The 24,810-nt window shown below is 44.3% G+C and overlaps 1 protein-coding gene across 2 annotated transcripts in view; it reads right to left on the reverse strand.

The window, feature by feature from the left end:
* Positions 1 to 24,810, reverse strand: part of VWA8 (von Willebrand factor A domain containing 8) — a 114,740-nt gene that overhangs the window by 33,538 nt on the left and 56,392 nt on the right. For both annotated transcript variants that reach the window (XM_048494282.1, XM_048494281.1), the window contains exons 23-29: positions 23,509 to 23,644; positions 21,251 to 21,370; positions 20,330 to 20,535; positions 13,240 to 13,391; positions 5,084 to 5,192; positions 3,972 to 4,110; positions 1,477 to 1,679 (exon numbers count right to left, since the gene is read on the reverse strand). In XM_048494282.1, coding sequence (XP_048350239.1) covers positions 1,477 to 1,679; positions 3,972 to 4,110; positions 5,084 to 5,192; positions 13,240 to 13,391; positions 20,330 to 20,535; positions 21,251 to 21,370; positions 23,509 to 23,644 — 1,065 coding nt within the window. The remainder of the gene's footprint in view (positions 1 to 1,476; positions 1,680 to 3,971; positions 4,111 to 5,083; positions 5,193 to 13,239; positions 13,392 to 20,329; positions 20,536 to 21,250; positions 21,371 to 23,508; positions 23,645 to 24,810) is intronic.

Genomic DNA, 24,810 nt, shown 5'->3' on the forward strand with positions numbered 1-24,810 from the left:
AGTTTTGAGAGTCCCCTGGCAGTTTTCTGCACAATCCTGGATGTTTATGGTTCCCATATGTACCAAAAGACCAGGAGTGTATTAGTTGGCATCTAAAAATAGAATTTTGCGTCACTGGTGAATACTTCCAGTTCCAGTTTTGGCAGCTCTTCAAGGGGGCTGGGAAGAGATGCGGTGTTCGGCTGGGCAGCTTCTGCGATGTTTATTTTTTACTGGGAGAAGAGTGACCTCTGGGTGACCTCCCGTCCCCAGTGCCTTGGATTCCAAACACTCAACAGATGTAACAGCCATTATTTGGGGGGATGCATTTATTTTTAGCTACTGCAAAGCTTCCTTTTCCTTGCCACAGTTTGTGACTTAGGTTTTTCCTGCCTTTAGAAAAGTTCAGATCAAACGAGCATTTAATTACAATTCAGGGAAAGGGAAGCTAATATCTGTGTCTCTCCAAAGGAGGAAGAGAAGCAAAATGTTTAAACGCTGCCTAGATCCTCGCTGCTTACCATACTCCTCCTCTACCAAAAACTTCCCACTCTATTTTTCCTTTCCATGCTCTCTCCACGTAGCTTACCTCACCAGGTTATGTTATTTTGCATCTCTCACTCAGATGGAGACCAATGATTTGTAAAAAGACTGTTTTGGAATTTATTTTCCCTGCTAACTAGGAAGAAACAAGACTCATACTCAAAGGAATAAGGGCGGAGGAAAGTGGAATTTTCTGCTACTGAAAATGACAGCCTTTAGCAAAAGCCACTGGTAAAAGAAAACGATGATATTATTATTATTATTTATTTAATTTAATATACCGCCCCATCCCCGAAGGGCTCTGGGCGGTGTACAACATAAAACCATAATAATGTAACTTCCATAAATACAGTTAAAAACAGCAATGACTTCCTAGGATATGCATCCCACGGAGACCTTATTTAATTTAAACTTAACTTAATCCTCCTAAAAAAGGAGGAGGGGGGAGACAATGGGTCTTGATGGTATTGAGAACCCATGGAATGGAATGGAGGGGGCACACTCAGCGGCTGGCCTCTCCAAAGGCCCGGTGGAACAACTCAGTCTTACAGGCCCTGCGGAAATTGCCAAGGTCCCGCAGGGCCCGGACAGCTGGAGGGAGAGTGTTCCACCAGGCAGGGGCCAGAGCCGTAAAGGCCCTGGCCCGAGTGGAGGACAGCGGCATCATTGATGGCTGTTAAGCTTCTGTCTGGTGCAAAGCATGGTGGGTAATGACCGATCCCCACCACCGATAGCAGCCGTCTCCCATCTCCTCTTTGCCCTCACTAATGTTTAGCAATGCAAAGCACGGAAGGGAAATCTCATATCACTTGGGTGTTTTTTCCAACCCACAGGCAGTGTCTAGTGCAGCAGAAGAAGCCGGAAGCTGGCCCGCTCAGGGAGAAGGGATGCACCTGATGGACTTCATTTCCTGGTGAAAAATAACTGCCCAGAGATAGGAAGTGCATTTCCTACCTGCTCTTCGTGCAACACGACTTGTCCTTGGAGCGGATCGCCCAGCGGAGCCACAGTCACCAGAGGTTGCCAGTTGCCCCCAACCGTCCGTGGGAAGATGTCATACAAGTCCACATAGCATCCATTTGCACTGGACGTCCTCATAAAGTATAAGGAGACTGGATTGCAAGTGGCCACATAAAGGGAGTTCTCAGTTTCATTCTCTTAAAGGAAAAAGGGACCCAGTTAATTTGATTTTGTACCAAGAACATATTTAAATATGTTCAATTTGTAAGGTTGCCAACTTCCAGGCAGTAGCGGGAGAATGACTGTAATTGATCTCCAGGCAACAAAGATTGGTTCACTTGGAGAAAAATGACTGCTCCAGAAAGGGGATTCATACATACATAAGCCTTTATTGGCATAGTCAGAAAAAAGTTACATGAATTGGGAACAATTGCATGGATACATGATAGATAAAAGGCCCCACGGGGAGCACAACAAATACGTTCTACTGGGAACTCTCAACTATCTCTGCAATGAAATTGGCGATCTCTTCACAAAGACCAGAGTCCAAGTTGTTTAACAATAGAGATAACCTAGTCAGATCAGGCAGCCCAGATTGGAAGAAAAAATGTAGGTTGGTATATTTAGATCTGATGTTATCAAATCTGGTGCAGTGCAAGAGTTGGTGAGTCAGGGTTTCAACCACATTAAGTTTGCAACTGCATAACCTTGCGGATTTATCTAAATTGCTGAACCTACCCTTTAATAGGGCAGAGGGCATAACGTTAAAACGCGCAATGGTAAGGGCTCTCCTTGCGCGTGGATTCTATGGTATTATATCCCCCCGAAGTTCCTCCCCATCCCAAGCCCCATCCTCTTTGGGCTCCATCCCCGGGTACCCAACCTGGAGCTGGTAACCCTATCCATCTGACACATTTGTTACATAGCTGGTGCTTTGGGAGATGGAGAAGTCCATATATTTTGCCCTAATATCACCCTGCATGCCCCAGTGTTTGGAAACACAGAAAACGGAACAAGCACGACCTCTGTTAACTACATATATATAGTACAGCCCCTTTGTATAAGTGCAGAAATGAAAAAAGGGTTGCCCAGCCTCCTAGCTATCCCCACCCCATTGTACCTCTTAGGATCATGGGACAAAGGGAAAGCAGGAGGCCAGAGCATCCAAGGAACCAGGCTCTCTTTTTACAACATGAAAGAAGAACTTTGCAGGGAGTGGAGTTCTCTGCCCTTCCTCACTCCCATGAAACAGCAGACTCTGCACAGCCCTAGGAATAAGGTGAGCTGGCCAACAGCTAGAATCCAGCTTCCTAAATTCCTCGGGATCAAAACACATGTTTCAACATGAGGGAATGGGAAGGCAATCTTATCCTCCTTGCCTTTTCAAATGCGGAATCAGTCGCCACCCCTCACGGCACTTCTAAAGGCTCGGATTCTTTGGTCAATGGCTTTAGCAGCCATGGGTCAAACCTTTTTTGGCTGCCACCATGTGCAGTTTGGCCCTCAGTCTTTTGTTCAAAAGAAAAAGCAGAGGCCTTGCTCCTGTGGTCCATGGAAAGGGTGTGGGCCAGGCCTGGTAAAATTTCAGTAACTTGTGAGGCTGCTGAATTCAGGTGTTTGGGGGCAGCCAAGCTTCATAGCAAGTCCACCCCATTCTTGTCTGAAATGGGAGAGGGGACTCTGCTTCTTAAGACCAAAGGTGGTGGAGGTCAACTGAGGGGAGCCAAATTTTGCCTCAGTTTGTTTCCTCAGGGACATTTCCCATCCCCTCCCCCCCACTGGGCTCACCTTGGCATTGGGAACGGGGGAACGCGGAGGAGTCTACCTGAAGGGATGTTGTAAGAGATTGAAGGCAGGGAGGAGGGAAAGGGCAGATTCTCTTACCTACACATTTAATGGGGAACGTTTGGCTGTGCTGCCAGTAGCAAATGGTGCGAAACACTGACTAAGGCCCTTTCCCCACTTATCTTAAGCCCCACGCTACTCTCCTCAAGTAGTGCGGGGTCCAGCTGCCCTCCCCACTTCAGGGGCGCCCCGACGCTGCCTCTCTCGCGCCCCCTGGGCATGCGCAATTCCTGCCGCCTTTTGAAATGGCGCCTTTTGACGACCCCGCGCAGAGCGTGGGGTCGTGGGGAAGCCGGGGCGTGCACCAGGAATTGCGCATGCCAGGAATTGCACGCAGCAATCCTCGGACAAAGGTGAGTGGGGAAAGGGCCCCAGACCCCTTTCGCACTTGCAGAATAATGCACTTTCAATCCATTTTCACAATTGTTTGCAAATGGATTTTGCTCTTCCGCACAGTAAAATCAAGCTGCGAAGTGCATTGAAAATGGATTGAAAGTGAATTATTCTGCATGTGCAGAAGGGGCCATAAATACAGCACACTCAACTTCCAAGCCTGAAGGGAATGTATTATTGTAATCTCTTGTGCATACACTAGCACAGATGCAGGTCACCATCAGTTCAGCAAAAGCACAATTCTTCACTACCTTGTGCCACAGCAACATCACAAACTAAATTAACTTCATTCAAAGGCAGAGTCCAAACAGCGTGTTCTTCTGTGAAACTCAGGGACCTGGCTTCGTGCTTCTCCAATGGAAACGCCTGCACATTTAAGTAAAGAGGACCCTGAAAGAAAGTGACGAGAAATACCCTAAAGGTCAAGTTCCTCAGCAACCTCTACAGCACCTTCAACAGCAGACATACATTAACTTATTGGTTTAAATTAGTTTTACAATGCCTTTCCACCCAATTATGATCCACAAGGCGGCAAACATAATAACAGTTAAAAACATTTAAGCCACTAAAGTACAGTTAACATTATCAAATAATTCAATTAAAACATACAAAAACAAACACTAGAAGAAGAAAAGTTTGGATTTATACCCCATTTTCTCAATTGTAAGGGGTTCAAAGCAGCTTACAAACTCCTTCCCTTCCTCCCCCCACAACACAGTAGGCTTCATGTGTAGGAGTGGGGAAACAAATCATGTGGAGAAGTGGAGAATCAATCTCGATTCTCCAGATCAGAGTTCATCTGCTTTTAACCATTATATCATGATGGAGGGCCAATAACCACAGAAGAAGAAGGAGGAGGAGGAGGAGGAGGAGGAGGAGGAGGAGGAGGAGGAGGAGGAAGAGGAGGAGGAAGAAGAAGAAGAAGAAGAAGAGGAGGAGGAGGAGGAGTTTGGATTTATGTCCCCCCTTTCTCTCCTGCAGGAGACTCAAAGGGGCTTACAATCTCCTTGCCCTTCCCCCCTCACAACAAACACCCTGTGAGGTGGGTGGGGCTGAGAGAGCTCCGAGAAGTTGTGACTAGCCCAAGGTCATCCAGCTGGCATGTGTCGGAGTGCACAGGTTAATCTGAATTCCCCAGATAAGCCTCCACAGCTCAGGCGGCAGAGCTGGGAATCAAACCCGGTTCCTCCAGATTAGATACATGAGCTCTGCCACTGCTGCTCCTTAGGGCCTCGGGTGGAAGTCTTTCCCATTCCCTGTGGCCTGATCCTTAACTGGAGGTGCTGGGGATTGAGCCTGTGACCTTCTGCAGGCCAAGTACAGATTTGCAGTCAAAATTATGATGTTTTGAAACTTTACAGACCTTTATATCTACGCAACATGTTTCAGTTGGGCACAAAAGTTTCTGCTGTGCGTTGCCTAGCGTCTTGACTTTCCAGAAGCCCATAAATGTTGGATCCGGCAGTGGGAACCTGTCCAGGAAATATCATTATTAATAACCTACAACTTTGTTATAGAAGGTCACCTATCAATGTAATTATCTGAATTGAAAAGGCTCGTCGTTTTCCCTGTTGGCACAATCTTGAACTGCTATAGCACAAACAGTCTGACATCACGATGGTACAACACAAGAAGGAATTCCCTTTCAGAAGGGCTCGAAATCCCAAAGGATCTAGGCAACAAAAAGATGCTCCTACAAATTCAGCAATTCTCCAAACATGAAACTGTCACAGGCATGAAATGTGGAGAACTAGGCAATGTATCCCTAGCAAATACAAAAGAACTTTCTTTCCCTAATGAAATATATTTTTATCATGCCCTTTATTCCCATAATGCCATGTAGTAGACTACACAAGAATGGCTGACCCTGGGTTGCCATCCAATGTTAGGTTTTTGCTTTATAATGCCTTTCCACCCAATTATGATCCACAAGGCGGTAAATATAATAAAAGTTAAAAACATTTAAGCCATTAAAATACAGTTAACATTATCAAATAATTCAATTAAAACATACATAACGTTTTGTTATTTGTATTTTAAATTGCTATCGTTTTTAAATGTTCGTTGTGATTTTAACTGTTCTGTCCTTGTACACTGCCCAGAGCCCTCTGGGGGCAGGCGGTATAATTAATTAGTTAATTAATTAATTAATTAATTAATTAATTAATTAATTAATTAATTAATACATACATACAAACAAACAACCAGTTAGTTGAGCCTCTTATTAGACTAATTAGACTCTCCACTACTGAGGCTGCAACCTACTGAGGCTTTCCTAAGAGTAAGCCCCACTGAATAACTTGGTATTTACTTCTAAATAGACTTGTTTAGGACTGCCCCCTTCATCTTGTGAAAGGGAGCTTGTAGAGGAAGGCTTGCTACAGATCTCATGGCTTAGGGAATTCGAGAAGAACAGAAGACTAAGAGCAAAATGCACTTCTAGACTACTTGTTCAATTCAATCATTTGGATTTGTGGGTTGATCCCCGGCACTGATGTAGGATTCTGACTTGAGGGCTAGTCAATCCATGCCAATGAAAGTGTTCAATATTGGGCACACAACTTTGGCTGGACTAGTAGACAAGGAAGCCCACGGCAAATTCGGATTCTTAATTTTGGCCATGAAGATATCCAGAATATCCTATTGACTTTGGGCACAAATGTCTCCTTCCAAGCATTTCTATTTAGGATAGGGAGATAAAAATGGTTCTTTTATAGTACTTTGGCAAATGTGAGCAGACATACTGCTTGGAGAACAGCTGTTTCTTGCTTAGAGATATTCTATGAACATGTTCAGTGCAACTGCACATATGAGAAAACAGACATAACTGAAACGTGGCAGAACTCTGACACACTTTCTCTATTGACTCACACTGAGCATGTACCTGGAACAGAACAAAGCTTATTGCCATTTGTTCATTTTTTGCTGTCAAGTTACAGCTGACTTATGGTGACCCTGTAGAGTTTCCAAGGCAAGGGGCATTCAGAGGTGGTTTGTCCTTATACACTCACAGCCAATAGGAAACAAGACCCTGTACACTGATCAAATCCTAAACTGAGAATTCTACACTGTGAATCCATTAATTGAGTTCCCCACTGAAACCTACTCACCCCAAAACCTATAAACAGAGAACCAGCCTGTTCCTTTCTGGTCATTGGTTCTGCTCCTGGACTTTCTCCCACCTTTGTGCAAATCGATGACCCCTCCCCACCTCTGCACCTGAGGGGATTCCCATCCCCACATTCGCTTTCAAGTCTGGATCTCCTTCTCTGTGGGAAACCATCTCAGATAAGGTTTTTTCTCTCCTGCCCTGGACCACATTGCATCAGACTCTTCCCTTCAGACAGTGCCTGCCTGCCTTTCCTTCCCCTTAAATATTCCTACATACATGCCAATTAGACAACAACCAAGGTCTGCTCCAGCACTCCAATGCAGTCCCATTTGTTCACTTTCCCCATCGCGTTTCATATTCTAGCTCTGTGTCTTGATTAGGGAATAAAGATTTAAAGTGTCTCAGACTTGTCATTTCTTTTCTAGAAAGGGATCCATGTATATAACACACTGCAATGGTCTCAAATAATTGCCCAGAGCATGTGCATGGTTCTACAAGGAATGTCACAGGAACCAATTTGGGCAATATTTCTACAGAATGCAAAATCATGCTACACATCAAGGATTGTAGCCCTAATTCTGAAACAATATGAAGTTCCAATAATGCTGGCATGGCTCAGAGATACACGAGCATTAGGGTTTTTGGCTTGGGCTGCCCCTTAGGTGGAAGCAAAGAAAAGGTTCTGTTCACACAGCACAATGGAGGGAATTTGTTTCACATTCAGGGTTCAGCTCACCTCCATATTCTGAGGGAAGGAGTTTCTCCACAGCTCAGACTTGAAAAAGAAGGATTTTTGCTGCCTTCGCTAGTGAATTGCATAAGCCAGGCGCATTTTGTTACTAATGGGGCCACTTCAGGTGGGGATGCCTGATCTCATCTAGCAGCTGACATTAAAGTTTGACATAGATTAGCAGGAATATTAAAATAAGATGAACCTCACCCCCAAATATTATTGTTTATAAATATCCCTCCAAGAAACAAAACCAAGATACAAATACTGTCTTCTGTCAAGAGTCTAAACCAGTGATGGTGAACTTATGGCACGAGTGCCAGAGGTGGCACTCAGAGCCCTCTCTGTGGGCACGTGCAAACAGAGTGCCCCCCCACCCCCACATCTAGGCTGGCCTGGGTTGCTGGGCTCAATTATTAGCATTAAACCTAAGACCTAGTTTTGGGGAAGCAGTGTAGGTAACCCTGTTAAACCCCACTGATTTTCATGCAAAGAACTAAAGCGCGATCCTTTACCTGGGAGTAAGCTCGGTTGCTGGCAATGTGGCTTGCTTCTGAGTAAACCCTCCTAGGGTCGTGATTCTCCCATTCGAAGAGTTGCATGTTTGCTTCAAAGCAAAGCCACCTTCTACCACCAAGCTTACTCCCGAGTAACGCACGCCTCGGTGCCAACCATTTTTTCTATACTAAAACCTCAGTATTCAGGTTAAATTGCCATGTTGGCACTTTGCGATAAATAAGTGGGTTTTGGGTTGCAGTTTGGGCACTCGGTCTCGAAAAGGTTCACAATCACTGGTCTAAACTCTAGACTGGACAGAAATTTCTGCCAGGGTATTGTATAGGCACAGTTTCTGGGGATATGGATACCTCAAATATCAGATCTTATTACCAAGTAGTGAAGTTAGTGGTCATGAAGGACTGAGTTTGGTTAGGAAAAAAATCTGAAGGGAGAAAAGGAAATTTTAATGAGCTTCTGAGAAATCCCATCTAAGTAATTGGAAGCACAATAAACATTTCAAAAAAAATCTATCAGTGTTCTCCAAATAGGATAAACTGAAATGCCTCTTCAGGGCATTCTCTATTACCCTGTGCATTTTATAATGAAGTAGCTGTGACTATATCTGGCTTGCTAGAATTTGCTCTAATTGGTACAAGAGGATCTTAAATGTTTTGCAGAACATTGTCAAAGGAAACAGGGGGTTCGCTATATGATCAAGTAGCTCTTATACTATCAGACAGACAGTATACTGGGAGATTTTTTGCACACTCTGTTAACAAGTCTTCCAAGATGGAAACTGTGTGTCTGGTGTGTTTAAGAAGCATGGAACTTTGTGACAAACTCCCCTTCAAACTTCTGATAGATGTTTGTTACCAGAGAAGTGACTGGCAACATGTTACTAAAACAATTTACAGATAAATTGGGAAGATCCAGGTCTTAGAATAGTGGCCAGCATATTTAACTACATTTTTCACAACTGACGGTACAGATTTTTAAAAATGAAATTACTATGGCCTGGCTTGGATCCCACATGCCCGCTCTGCTATTAGAAAATCAGATCCATGGAACCAACCCCCATTATCAGGAATACATAGTTTATGTGGAGTTAAGTCACAGTTTGGTTCCAGATGTATGCTGAAGGTGTCCATGGAAGCACATTTCTCACACACTGTTTCGGATCTAGCCAAAGGTAGCACATTTGAAATCTTGAAACTGAGTAATGAATGCGATGACAACCTATGTACTGCTATTAAACCTTAAATGTGAGGGTTTGGAGGCACTTAAAAGGTCAAGTCTGCAATGTGAACTCTTATTATATTGTTGTCTTTATTTTATGTATATTTTTCTTAAGATTTTTTTCTTTTTGTGGTTCTTGTTTTTTGAAGGCAGTAGAGGGGGGGGGGAAGTCTATATTGTGGACTCAGAATTGGTTTTTAATCCACTAATCGATGCAAAGCTGTCTAGATTTTCATACCAAAAGTCTCCTGCCCGCCCATCTTCAGCTGAAAGATTTAGATAAATGAGATAATTGAGAGACATGGTCTTGGTGACAAAACCCAACTTCCAGAGAAGGGTTGGAAAAGTCAGGCCAGCTGCCCAATAGAGACCACCCCTCAATTAACTGATCTATGATCTTTTGAAACAATAGATTCCGAGACAATATCAGAGTTTACACATATACATATTTCCTGGACTTATGCATTTTTAAAGCTTCAATGGTTATTTTTCTAATTTTGTGTCATATCCATTTTCTTTCTTGGTGTTTTTGAAACTAGATTTACTATTTTGTACTGCTGGGTCCCTAACGGTTTTACCAATGTACTGCTTTCAGTACAAACAACATTTGTTTAATATATTTGACGATACTTAACACTGCCGCAGAGAAAACACCACAGGTTTTAAGGATCAGCTCATGCCCACCTAGGAGCCTGTCCCATCCACCGTTCCCCCAACGGCAGCAGCACACGGTAGACTGCTTAGAAGGTGACAGTTCTGTTTACAAAGGCACTCTTTAGGTCGATTATGCCTGGTACAAATATTCCAGGTTGGCAAAGGAAAATATCCCAATTTGAGCAACAACTTCGCATGGGTCCCTTTCCTAAAGCGTGATTGTCCCTCGATATTTCCCTCAGTCTGGGAACTGTGAAAATGTGGATCTAAATCCCACACCAAACCTCCTCCTGTGGGAAAACCGTGGGCGCCCAACCAGTTTGTTTTTGTGGAAGGCTTTCATGGCCAGATTCAACCGGTTGTTGTGGGCTTGCCAGGCTGTGTGGCCGTGGTCTTGTTCCTATGTTAGGAACAAGATCTACCAGACCACGGCCACACAGCCTGGAAAAACCACAACAACCAGTTTATTTTTCCTTCCCTACCGCCTGTTCTCCAGACTTTCGATCATGTCAGTTTCGTTTCTGCTGAACCGCCAACTGGCACAGCAGTCCACCCTTTCCAAAACATTCCCGAAGCCTGTTTTCTGCCCATGGCAGTGACTGAGTGCCATTTTACCCAAGTGTTTATAGCAATGGATTCACAACAAACTTTTTCTTGTTATGCAGCTATGCAGATGCACGCCTTTGGATGTGGATGGGACGTATAGCTTTGCTTCCTTTTAAAAAAAGATATTATTTTTTTGTAAATCACTACTGGGGGTGGTGGTGGTGTTGCATGCTTCATGTTTACATGTGTCATGGTTTCAAAGCCTGGGCCTAAACCATTTTTCCCACACTGTACAAATGGGATGGGGAGGTCCTGGGGTTGTTGTAGATTCTCCACCAATCAGAAGTGTTCTCATAGCAGAGGGTAGGAGCTGGCGGGAGGGGGACTGTGGTGATGGAACAGCCAATCAGAATGCCTGGGCTTTTGCATTATTAAAAAAAAGTGTTTGGATTTTTTCCTTCCCGAAATATGGGCACCCAGGCGAAGGGAGAAACTGGGATAAAATAGACCCAGATTCTAAAATGCTGAATGTAACCCTGTATTATCATGCTGTGCAGAATCAACCTTGGAGGTGTCGGGCCCATAATCACTTCTCAAGAAACCCCCAGAGGCATTCCATTGGAGGAGAGAAGCAGCATGGATGAATTTGAGGCAGCACAGACAAGAGGTGTAGGAAAATATTCTGGAAACCTGAGATCCCATGGCACATGCAATTCAAGATTCTCCCCTCTCCCTTCAAATGTTTTGGATGCCATAATTCTCCAGAGAAACGTGTGGGCTTCAATCCTGCAACACTGTTCCCCTCACGCTTCTCTCCTGGGGGCAGCGGAAACTCTCCTGCTCTACCGGGTTCGCTCTTCTGCTGCTACCACCTCTGCTTGTGTTCAGCACTGGTCTTGCACATGCACCAGTGCCAGTAGCGGAGGAAGTGACCGCCATAGTGGGCAAGAGCTTATCCAGGCACTAGAGCTAGACCATAGGTGTCAAACTCAGATGTTATGGACTACAGTTCCCACCATCCCCTGCCAGCAATTTTCTGGCAGGGGATAATGGGAACTGTAGTCCATAACATCTGAAAGGCCACGAGTTTGACGCCTATGAACTAGACAGAAGCACAGGGGGTACATTGTCTACACCATTTTCTCCAAGAATAGAATTTTATTGATTTTTTTTGTTTATTATATTTACATGCCACCCATCCCCCTACAGGCTCAGGGCAGTTTTCATCGTATAAAATACAATAAATACAATTCATATCAATTTTTTTAAAATATAACTGAAAGGTCTAAAACAGTTGGCGACTAAAATCTCAATATGATAATAGTATTAGGAGGAGAGGAGTACTAGCGAAGGAGCTGGTCGAGAAAATTGCTTAAGCGATATTTTGCAGATCCTAAGAGCGATATTTTGCAGATCCTAAGAGGCCTCCCAGAAGTCAAAATAACATTTCATCTACCACTTTTTATTCTCCATTTTTATCCTTTTGGAGTCAAGACAAAAAAAAGCAAAATTAGTTTCAGCAATCAACTACTTCTAATAAATGGCCTTTCCCCTATATGGGCCATGCTGGGGCCATCGGCCAATGAAGTATTGCTTAAAATTTTGTGAATCTGCAGTATTACACTCCTGCAAGATGGACATTCAGACTTTTTCCAGGGAAATGTAGAAGATTTTAAACATTTTAACTTCAAAATTGATAACAGTCCTTTCACAGGAGTCCTATTGTAGCTCTATGCTTTTTAAAAGCCTGTAATGTTGATTATTAAATATGCTTTTAGGATTGCCAACAATTCAACGTGGTCTAAATAATGGGCAGTTTTAATACTTGTATTTTAGGCAATGCCTTTATATTCTGTAAAACAGTCTTATGATTTTTTCTGGTAAGCTACAGAAACAAACAGGTTTAGGGACACAGAATAAGTAACTGAAGCATAAACTGAGCCTGTGGACATAAAGTCGACAAACTGAGACACAGCCAAGGGCCGCCCTTTGGAAAATGTCCCTGGAAGTTGCCAGGCATGATTGTGGAGGGAGTTACACACCACCAATTGACTGAGACATTTGGCCAGAGTAAACAACTCTGCTCTTCCCCCTTAGCAGATGTCAAATTAATGCAACTCTATAAAAAGAAATTTGCCCAACAACACTGTTTTGTGTTTTTGCAATAGAAAGGGAAATATTTGTTGTTTCTCTAATACATGGTTTTTGGAATTGATTTAATGGTTGGGCTTAACATGATCAAGCATAATATCTCAGCTTGAACTTCACAGTTAAAAAACACCACCACCAAGAGGCACTGAGGCCTCCTTTTAAGAAATTAGCCAGGATTTGCCAGAATCGTGAAGATGTTGTACATCTGGAAATGTTGACTCCTGTCGCAAATTTTTGCTGCTCCTATGGATTACAAAATTTCTACACAAGCAGTGTTTTTGCAGATTTGTGCAGGATTAAGGGACAACTCACTCCCACGTTACAGACAACGTAATTTGGATTAGCTGCTAACTGTAGTGTTCAAGATAGATAATTTAATTAAGAGAAATAGAAAAAAAAACAAATATTTCCTTTTATTAAATTTAATCATTAAAATATTCATAATCTGTAATGACTTGTGCAATAAGTGTCCATTAATTAGGCTGCAGAAATAAATAACACAATCAAATATCAGTATTTGGCAGCAAGGTTTGCTTCAAGCATTCCAGGTTGATCTTAACTAGCAGAAATAAGCAGTTCGTGTTATCCTTACTCCTTGGCCAGGTGGACACTGGTAGGCTTTGCTCCAATCGGTATCCCATGTTTATGTAAGATCCTAATTAAAATCTCACGCATTTCATTATTGTAGGAATCAAAATCAAAGACGTTTCGGACAACATTTGCAAGTCCTTCAGCTGGAAATTTCTGCAGAGAAAGAGAAAAACAAAAACATAAGCTGCCACAACAGAAATTATTGCCCCAAATTTTGTATGAACCAAGAGCAAAAGTTTCACAAATGTTCCAATTAACTAGAAGAGCTTCTAGCAGCCCTAATTTCTCCAATCACTGCAAAGCTATGAGGGAGGCCTACAGTCCAAATTGTACCCCAGGAACTTTCCTGTTTCAATGGTACTTTAAAGGCTAACAAGGTTTATTCCAGCGTACATTTCTCCGAGTCAGACTTCAACTACACATGGAATGCAAAATCGTTTTGAGGCATTTATAACCAAAAATCACAGAAAATGGGGGAGAGGTATGGCAGAGAAAGGCCTGTTATAATAACTCATTCAAGTGAGAGTCCCAGCTATTGCACAAAACGGATCACAAGAGAGGTCAGAATATTACAGTATGCTTTTATTACCTGCTCGTTCTTTCAGCAATTTAAATTAGCACCTGAAGAGTTTAAAGAGCTGCCGTGAAAATGCTGAATAATGGATTCCCCTTGTTGCAGGTTGCTTTTGAACAACTTTCCACAATGCAAGCTGTACTCTGCCCAACTCTAAATGCAAAGGAAAGATTTGCCAGAAGGGGTGTTTTAAAGCTGGCCTTTGTCTCTATTCCAGTAATCTCGACATAATTTATACTCCCCTAACAACATGCCCCCCCCCCTTAGCCCAAGCCTTTATGTTCTCAAAGGCACAAACTAAACTGATAATAATTAATGTCTACCTACCCCCATGTACGGACTCCGAACAACTCAATGCACAATGGGAAAAATTCACAATCTACACAAAATCGATAGAATGTCAACACCTGGAGGTTGACTGACTTATTGTTGTTAAGAGACTTTAATGCACGGACAGGCCAACTGGATCCTATCTCTCCCTTTTCCCTTCAAAAGTATATTAAGGTACCAACCATTCTTCCATGTCAATCTCATGACCCTATAACTAACAAAGGGGGCTAAGCCCTTATTGACTTTTGCCTAACTACTAACAAAATTATACTTAATGGGAAATTTCATGACAACCACCCTGGCAGTTTCACCCATGTCTCTAAAAGGGGAAGGAGTGTAATCGATTATATGATCCTCGCTCCAAATCTTACATCCTCCATCTCTGTCTTCCAAGTTTTAAACAGAACAGAAAGAGATCACCTCCCACTGCTGGTTCTTATAAACGTCACATCCCCCGCCATAGTTCAATCCAACACTCATCCGACTCTCAGGGCTCCCCCTCCTATCCCCAGCCTCAAGTGGTCTTCCAAGAGTGTGCAAGCCCTAGACCAGGGGTGGGCAATTATTTTTTCCATGGGGCCGCATAAGAAACAGAAAATATTGTGGAGGGCCAGTCCAAAACGCAGGGGGGGCTTAGGAGTTTTGAGCTGAAGCTCACAGAAGCCGGGCAGCCAAGGCAACCCCGCTTCTATGGGAGCTTTCAAAAGACACCTCGCGACTCCCAGCAAGCCAGGGGCAGAAGCTGAAAGTTCCGCGAGAAGCCGGCAGCCAAGGCAACCAGCTTCTGCGGGGCTTTCAAAGGTGCCTCACTCCCCAGCAAGCCAGCGGGGCGAGGTGGTTTTGAGGCCTCCGCGAGAGAAGCCGGGCAGCCAAGGCAAACCAGCTTCATGCAAGTGGGCTTTCAAAGGCGCCTCACTCCCCAGCAGAGGTGTATCTAAGCAAACTGGAGCCCAGGGACAAAACCTGAATTTGGCGCCTCCCCGTATGGGCGGCCACCCCTTCCCCACCACTCTACCAAACAATGATTTTTTTGCACCACTGCACAAAACACTCCCCCCACCACCCCCAGCAAAACATACATGGCACCCTCCCCACCAACTCTCTTTCCTAATTTTGTCCCACACCAACTCCTGTGAGGTAGGTTAGCCTGAGAAAACAGCTGAGGTAGGCCTGAGAAACAGCTCCAAGCCAGTTCAAGGGATAAAATTAACTTTAAGCATGTAAATCTCTCACAAATCACCCCCCATCAGAAGATTTACCAAACAAATGGCAGCAATATCTCTCACAGATCACCCCCCCACCCCCAGCAAAACATATATGGCTCTCTCCCCACCAACTCTCTTTTCCTAATTTTGTCCCACACCAACCCTGTGAGGTAGGGCTGGCCTGAGAAACAGCTCCAAGCCAGTGCAAGGGGGAAATTAACTTTTAAGCATATAAATTCCTCTCACAAATCACCCTCCATCTGGAAGGTTTTTTACCAAACAAATGCCATCATCATCATCAGTTCTGTTGCATGCTGGGATCCAGAAGCTTCAGCTTCCCTTCTCCTGTAGCCTATCGGAGCCAGTCTGCGGAGGAGGCTTGTGAGTAAGAGAAAATAAGGCACACACTGGGTCAGAGGGGGAGGAGGGAGGCGGATGCGCCCCCAGTCCTGCCCTCCTGGGAGCACAGTGGATTTCCTCTCCCCGCCCTCTGGACACTCCCAGGCCACCGTGCATACAGTGAAAGTGGGCGGGCTACAACAGGCACGGGCAACAGTCCCTGCCTCGGTGCCAGGCTTGCTAAGGCCTACTGAATCAGCTTGTGTGCAGGGACGTTTTGGCGCCCCCCACGTGACCAAAATGGATGCGCCTGGGGACAAGAGGTACTGTCCCTAGGCAAAGGTAGGGGGGCCGGTCAGGGTCATCTGGTGGGCTGGATACGGCCCGCAGGCTGTATAATGCCCAGGTCTGCCCTAGACAGAGCCAACCTAGATCAACAACTAATGGAACATCATCGACATACGAACAACGTCTTCACTCCGCAAGATATACTCTCAGCCTATGAAAATTTAACCTCAAGAAGAAGAAGAAGAGGAAGAGAAGGAGTAGTAGTAGTAGTAGTAGTTTGGATTTATATCCCCCCTTTCCTGTAGGAGACTCCGCACATACAATCTCCTTGCCCTTCCCCCCTCACAACAAACACCCTGTGAGGTGGGTGGGGCTGAGAGAGCTCCAAAAACATATACTCCCCTTCAAATCTACTAGACAACCCCTCAACATCTTCTTAGGAAGAAATCACACAAACAAGGGCCCAATTTCAACAACTTCTGGCATCAAAGAAACGACAACTAACCCAAAGAAACTGGACTGAGTTAATCGCTGCAATCAAAGATAAGAACCCCAAAAAATTTTGGCGCCTTATCTCTCAAGGACCTTCTTGTGATCCCTCCACAACAATCCAACCTTTTCTATTTCCATCTCTACCTGGTGGGACCACTTCCATAAGATTTTGACACTAAAGCTGCTTCGGTTGAACTTGAATCACATCCATCTGATGAATCATCTAACTGGCCCCATGTTACTTCTGATGAAATTCTCCGTCTAATTAGTAACCTCAAGTGTGGGAAGTCTCCAGGTCCAGATAGACTATTCCCAGAAATTTTCATAAACTATGCTGCCAGCTGGGCTCCTATTTTAGCTGCCCTTTTTACCACGACAGATCAAAACGGTCAGCTCCCCTTAGCGTGTACCAAGGCCACGATCATTCCAATTTTCAAGAAAGGTGATCATGAGGTTTTCCCCAACTACAGGCTGATAAGTCTATTATCTGTTACAGAAAAATTGTACGCAAGCCATCTGTTTGAGAAACTACATGAATGGGCTGCCCCCTTAATCGGACCTGAGCAAATCAGTTTCACCAAAGGTTATTCTACTTATGATCACTGTATGATCGTGAGACACCTAGCCGAAAAATACAGCAAATTTCAGAACCCCGGACTGTATGTAGCCTTCCTAGAGCTAAAGAGCGCCTTCGACTCAATCTCAAGGCAGCTTTTATGGGCCAAGCTGAAGGCCCTGGGGATCGAGAAACGCTTACTATACTTATTACAAAAACTGTACTCTTCAACGACCTGCAATGTTTGTTGCTGCTTGTCTGGTCAATGTTCTGCTGATATAATCTCAAATAAAGGGCTTAAGCAAGACTGTCTACTCGCTCCTTTACTTTTCAACCTATTTTTGACTGATCTTCCAAACTCTCTTCCCATCAACAAGGCCCACCGTCCGATTCTCAGAAAGGCCCCTCTAACCAAACTACTGTATGCCGACGATACAGTTCTCCTTTCCCGCACTAAGGTAGGGCTGAAACGTCTTTTACATGCTTTTGCCTCCTACAGTGACCTTAATCAACTAACCATCAATTATGAGAAATCCAAAATTTTGGTCTTCTCTAAGTCATGGAAACCGTCGTCCTGGACCATAAACAATAACCATATTGACCAAGTTAAAAATTTCATCTAGGTATCCGCTTCCAATATAATCTCAAACGGAATGCACATTATACTCACATTTTTTCTTCAGCCAAAATGCAGCAGCAATAAGATGATTTTTCCATGTCAAGGGAGGGCAATGCCAACATATCCTCACCATATCTCAGATGAACTCTGATGCTTGCCTGACTGAATGCATTTCCTTCAGCAAACTTAAATGGCAGATTCCTACGGATTCCTTACCACATGTGAACTTGCCCGTGTTCCCAAAAGGCCATCGAATTGGTTGAACACATTCTCCTCAACTGTGACTTCTATTGTTCACTTAGAACAGCGGTTCTCAACCTGAGGGTTGTGACCCGTTTGGGGGTCGAAAGACCCTTTCACAGGGATCGCCAGACCATTGGAAAACCACTGCTCTAAACTCACTGCAACTCTCTGTCGAAGGCTTGGATGACGGCGGCGAAGCTCCGGCTGGTCTGATTCAGGTATCTGCAAGAGGAGACTCCTCGCGGAGCGCAACTTCCCTCCGCCCAAGGCGAGGTGCACGGAGAACCAGAAGCGCCACAACGCCGCAGCCGCCGCCTCCTGCAGCCCAGGGCAGGGGAGACTGTGCCAGGGTGCACTTGAAGAGGGAGGCGGTGGCCCTGGAGCTGCAGTTGGCCATGGAAAGGGGCCCCCTGATGCAGCCTCTTAACTGCCCAGGAGTAACCTCTGTCCAGGCTGGCCCTCCATGGCCCTGATCCCCCACCAGGCCACAGGAAAGCAGAGAAGACGAGCCCAGGCGGGCACCCCGTCAAGCCACCCAGGCGAGCAAACAAGCGGGCACACCCACTGCCCCTTCCCTGTGCCCCATTAGGCATACCTCCCAGCTGGGGGGGAGAGAGAGGGCACCCAGAGCACAACTATTTAACCCCATGAGCTCCAACCCTGCAGGGTACGTACAACTAATAGTACACGGCCTCTGTTTCTGAGCATGTTTGCTGGACAGAGCTTCCTTTTGACCCACAATTTAAGACTGCTTTCCAGCAATCAGACAGGTCTTGCAAGCGGAGTGGAAGCGTTTCCCGGTTTGCACGTAAGCAAGGCCCCTTCTGCACATGCAGATTAATGCACTTTCAGCGCACTTTCACAATTGTTTGCAAGTGGATTTTGCTATTCCGCACAGTAAAATCCAGCTGCAAAGTGAACTGAAAGTGCATTATTCTGCATGTGCAGAACGGGCCCAAGTCTTCCCAATTTCAACAAGAGGCCCAGAACACCTGGCTTCATGTTTATTCTAAAGAAAGCATCACTGGATTCAATGTCCATAAGAAGTTTGAGGCTATGAACTGCACAGGGGGGAGTGGCCCTGAATAGGGGCATTTAGTTACTTTTGCTAACACCCTCCTCCCCTTCACTTCAGATTACTTAAAAACTTCAGATGCTTATTTCCATGTCAAGTTTCTGCTACCATTAACAGCCTTGCTCAGATCTTGCAAACTGAGGGCTGTGCCAATCCATCGCAATGTTAATAACTTGAGATATGCAGATGACACCACGTTACTGGCTTGAAATGACTAGCGCCCAAGGCTACAGCAGAAAGTGCCAAAGCAGGACTACAGGTGATCCGTCCAGAAGAAAAGTAATGACTACTGGGGAATTACCCCACTTTTTCAATTTCTTCATCCTCCAACAATTTCAGTTTCTTCATCTTCAACCTTGTTGTTCAAGATGTGCTGTTCCTTGACTTCCTCACCAACCAAAAGGGAGATTGCAACCAAGAAATCAGGAGACTGAAACTGGGAAGGGCAGCCATGAGGGAGCTAGAACAGATTCTGAAGTGTAAGGTTGTATCCCCAACACAATGGATAGTAATCAGGCCACAGAGAAGGGCATCCCACCCCCCACCCCCCGGAGAAGCTCTGCAGATGGGATGGGAAGGACATGGAAACACAATTCATAACAGTAGCAAAATTACAGTTATGAAGTAGCAACGAAAATAATTTTATGGTTGGGGGTCATCACAACATGAGGAACTGTATTAAAGGGTCGCGTCACTAGGAAGGTTGAGAACCACTGATTTAGAAGTCTATATATCAACCCTCACATCTGGAACTGTCCCTTCTCTTCGAACAAGGCCAAGACCTACTTCCTGCTCTGCGATCGATTCCCTCAGAGGACTAGACGTCGCAAAATTCCTGGTATTGACCCAACAGGCCCGAACTAGTATCTGTTGAACTAAGCTCAACTACTAGCCTGTTTTACACTTTTATTGTACATTTTATCTTTTTGTCTATGTCAATAAAAGGTATTGATTGATTGATTTGCCAGTAGCCAGTTGGGACTTCTATACAAATTAACCATGTCCTAAAATGTACATTATTTGACACCAGTATAAATGCGTGATGGCCAAACCAAAATACACCCATTCAGACAAAAAAAGTAAACCAATAGGAAATATACTCATAAATACAATACAATACACATAAATACAATACAATATACACATAAATATACACATAAATACACATAGACCTCAAGGCATGAGACAGTATCATTCTACTCCCTCCTTTCCTTTCAGTCCTCCCCTCTCACCTGCTGGACACCCGGGGTTTATGTTTATTTTATCAGTTCAACAACAAAACAAAACAAAAGCAGTTCCCTTGCCAGCAAGCTTAGACAACATGTTAAAAAGCGACATGTGATTAAATCAATGGAATTGATGTATCATACCTGTACGTGCTTTACTATGTTCACTACTTCTCTAGTTGAGTAAGGATAATTTATTATTCCTTGGTCAGCCAAGCTTCGGAGCTCCCCAAAAGCTGCCACCAGCTTCTGCAGGACCGGCTCTGGAACCTCGGGTCCATATTGTCGCAGCATTGCCAACTCCGAGTCCGGTTGAGGATTATCAACTGCATGACAGCTAAAGATATCACCTAAAAGATAAAGGAATACAAATAGTGACATGTTTGATAGGAGCCTCCTTCCCAATCCCACAGCACCTTCATTAAAAACAACGCAAAGGTTCCAGCACATACAGGAATTGTTCAGTACCATTATGAGGCATGTTGCCAAGTCCAAAGAGAGACCCATCAGGTAAACACTGTGGTAAAGAAAGACCGGGCTTTGTCTACAGGCTAAACTCTGGTATCTCCACTTACAAAGATGTTTGGGTACAGAGATAGAAAAGACCTCTGCACTGGGGGTTTAAGACAGCTACTGCCAGTTAGCATAGCCAGTAGTGAGCTGTAGCGACCAGTTCATTATAGCAACTTCATACACCTTTCGGATCTTACTTTTTCACCCCCAATTCAGCTTACGGAAAGGCCTGAAATCTATTTTCTCCTATTTATATTTCTGAAAACAATTGTGTTGCCTCTGAATCAGGATTGTAATATTAATCCCTACACTCTTTGTTTGCAACTACCTTTTCCAGAAAAACCCCCGTCTGATTAAAACACAAGAAATATGCAACTCTGAAGTGACAGCTACAACTGAAGGAACCTCTGAGTTGAGATGCTGAACAGACAACAACAAAATCAAGACTGCTTCCTTTGTGCCTTTCTGCCAAGACAGTTACTGAAACAAAGGTGGCATACTCAGTGCTGAATCCCCCTCAATATACAACTGTTTAATAAGGGTTCTACTTACCTAGTGTTCCAAAAAAGTCATTACCCAAGAAAGGAAATCCAGGTCTGTTGGCTAAAACTATCATTCTAAAATCTGGATGAATTACTATCACATTCTTTCTCCCATTTATGTTCACAGGATCTGTAAAGTACACAGATTTGCAGTTAATATTTTCCATTTTGCATGGCACTATTTGAAGTAACAGAAAATAGGTCCATCAGTAGATTGTACGGTGCTCATTACAGGCAGTGATCAAAACCCAGTGCTCTGGAGCACTTGATGCCCATACAAAGTCAAGGAGTGTGCAAAAGACAGATTCCCCCCCCCCCCCCCCATTCATAGCAGGACTGAAGGCAACTCCATGACACGGAGTGATATTCAAATTGGGCAGATTAGAGAGCTGGACTAAAACTAACAAAATGAATTTCAACAGAGATAAATGTAAGATTCTACACTTAGGCAGAAAAAATGAAAAGCACAGATACAGGATGGGTGACACTTGGCTTGACAACACTACATGTGAAATGGAACTGGGAGACTTAGTAGACCACAAACTGAACATGAGTCAGCAGTGTGATATGGCAGTCAAGAAAGCCAATGCAATTCTGGAATGCATCAATAAGACTACAGTGTCTAGAGCAGGGGTCTTCAAACGATGGCCCTCCAGATGTTCATGGACTACAATTCCCATCAGCCCCTGCCAGCATGGCCAAGTGGCAGGGCTGATGGGAATTGTAGTTCATGAACATCTGGGGGGCCATAGTTTGAAGACCCCTGGTCTAGATCAAGGAAAGTAATTGCACCACTCTACTCTGCATTGGTCAGACCTCACCTAGAGCATTGTATTCAGTTCTGGCATCGCAATTTAAGAAGGATATCAACAAGCTGGAACGTGTCCAGAGAAAGGCAACCAAAACAGTAAAAGGTCTGGAATCCATGCCCTGCGAAGACAGACGTAGGGAGTTGGGGATCTTTAGTCTGGAGAAATGAAGGTTGGTGGGGGGGGGGGGACATGATAGCTATGTTTAGATATTTGAAGGGACGCCATGTTGAAGAGGGAGCAAGCTTGTTTTCTGCTGCCTCAGAGACTAGGACATAGAGTAATGGATTTCAAGGTACAGGAAAAAAGATTCCACCTAAATTCCTGACCGTCAGGGCTGTTCAACAGTGGGATTCACTGCCTTGGAGAGTGGTGGAGTCTCCTTCTTTGGAGGTTTTTAAACAGAGGCTGGATGATCATATGTCAGGAGTGCTGTGATTGTGTGTTCCTGTATGTCAGGGGGTTGGACTTGATAGCCCTTGTGGTGTCTTCCAACTCTATGATTCTTTGATTCCACTTCTATTGGAGGAAAAGTATTACAGAAGACCCACAACAGCCATTTGATTCCAGCCACGAAAGGCTTTGACAAGATATCGATGCAAAAAATCTCAGCGTGAAATCCTGAAGAGCAGTTGCCGGTCTGAGTCGGCGGTCCTGGCCTTGATGGACCTGGGGCCGGATGAAGCATCAGAAGGCTTTGTGCATATCCATGAGCAGAGCTCTACCTGTGGAGGTCCAGATCTAGCCCACCACAACAAAATATTAACACAACGAGGGAGGGTCCAAATCTGCTCTGCTCATGCGATCGTGTGTGTGTGTGTGTGTGTGTGTGTGTGTGTGTGTGTGTGTGTGTGTGTGTGTGTGTGTGTGTGTGTGTGTGTGTGTGTGTGTGTGTGTGTGTGTGTGTGTGTGTGTGTGTGTGTGTGTGTGTGTGTGTGTGTGTGTGTGTGTGGGTGGAATTCCCACTTGCCTGCTGCAGCTGCCCACAATATCTCCCACACCATTCCTGAGGCTCTCATGCATCTTGCAAGTGCAGAGTGGTAGCAAAAGAGACAACGGCAGGAAAGGGCAGGTGGAAAAGCCCTGTTCCCTGGATCCTGCCCATGCTGATCACGTTATCATTTTGAATCCATTGTTATTATAATTGAATGGTTTTCAGTTTGCAAGCTACCATTCAAGTAACAGAAACCAGGCCCCAGTCACATACAATCTACTTTTAATAACAGAGACTGCTAATGAGAGTCTAATTCTCTGTTTCATTTCTAAGTGGCTTTTTACAGCCTCAGCAGAAAGCTGTGTGTTCCTTAGAAACTACCGCAAACAAATAATGATTACTTACAAAGAAGCCCAATAATGATTACTTACAAAGAAGCCCAATACTTATTTCAGTCTATGAATCTGATAAATGATTTGCAATAAACATAGCAGACAGGAGATTGTATTTTTGGGAGCTACTTACTAGCAATGAGACGCCTCCCATCCGACAGAATCATTTCTCCACTTTCCACTAAAGTTTTCAAAATGCAGGTGACGTTTGTTGGCGCTTTGTCTGCCTCATCAATAACTAAAATGTGACCCAACTTGACAGCTTTCACCTGAAAAAAGTATTTCTGTGTATCACACAATATCTATGTATATCACAATGTATTGCACCATCAACCACTACAAGCCCTTCATCAGTATAGTCGAAGGCTTTCACGGCCAGAATCACTGGGGTGCTGTGTGGTTTCCGGGCTGTATGGCTGTGTTCTAGTATCATTCTCTCCTGACGTTTTGCCTGCATCTGTGACTGGCATCTTCAGAGGATCTGAAGATGCCAGCCACAGATCCTCTGAAGATGCCAGCCACAGATGCAGGTGAAACGTCAGGAGAGAATGCTGCTAGAACACGGCCATGCAGCCCAGAAACCACACAGCACCCTTCATCAGTAGTTAAAATTTACTGTCTACCTGTTCATGCACCCAAACTAAAAGAAACAAACGCCAAGAAACAAAAACCGCTCTTGATGCCTGACTTTTGATAGCATCATCCCTGCAGATCCAGATGCCTCAGAGTGATCCCTCAGAACACTCAACACTCTCACATATTCTCACAGTATGTTAAATACTTGATTGAATCCTGTTGACTAGCCCTCTTTTTCTGAGGGGAGCAAAAGTGGGGTCCAGGCACAGGGACAAAAAGTTATTGTTCTGACAGCAGGACAGGAAGAGTGGATTTCACAAACTGAAACCACTGACCCCCAGGAAACCCACTTCATGTGCCTGTCACCAAACATTCGAACCACTATAGGATGTGCAAGGCTAAGCAGCAGAATATATTGTAAAAGATACTCTGACATGAGGGAGGAACGAGAAGGGCTGCAAATGTCCCCTCACCAGTGTTTATTCAAGGTTATAACTCAGGTTAGGATTCAGAGGTTATGCCTTGTATTTGGAAATGAGAAATATGAATATTTCAAAATAATGTCCAGCTTCCTCAGATTAGAAATAAGACTTTGAATTAATGAGAGATAAAAGACAAAACAATCAGTTGTGCCCAACATTTGCCAGCTTAGCTCCTTTGTACTGCAGCTGTTGCTTTGAAAGAAGAAGACAAAGAGTTTGGATTTACACCTCTCTTTTCTGAACCATAAGGAGTCTCAAAGTGGCATACGATCTCTTTCCCTTCCTCTCCCCACAACTGACACCTTGTGAGGTAGGTGAGGCAATTGTGATTGGCTCAAGGTCACCCAGCAAACTTCATGTGGAGGAGCTGGGAAACA

Source organism: Sphaerodactylus townsendi, linkage group LG04 (genome assembly GCF_021028975.2).
Source record: "Sphaerodactylus townsendi isolate TG3544 linkage group LG04, MPM_Stown_v2.3, whole genome shotgun sequence".
Lineage (NCBI taxonomy): Eukaryota > Metazoa > Chordata > Lepidosauria > Squamata > Sphaerodactylidae > Sphaerodactylus > Sphaerodactylus townsendi.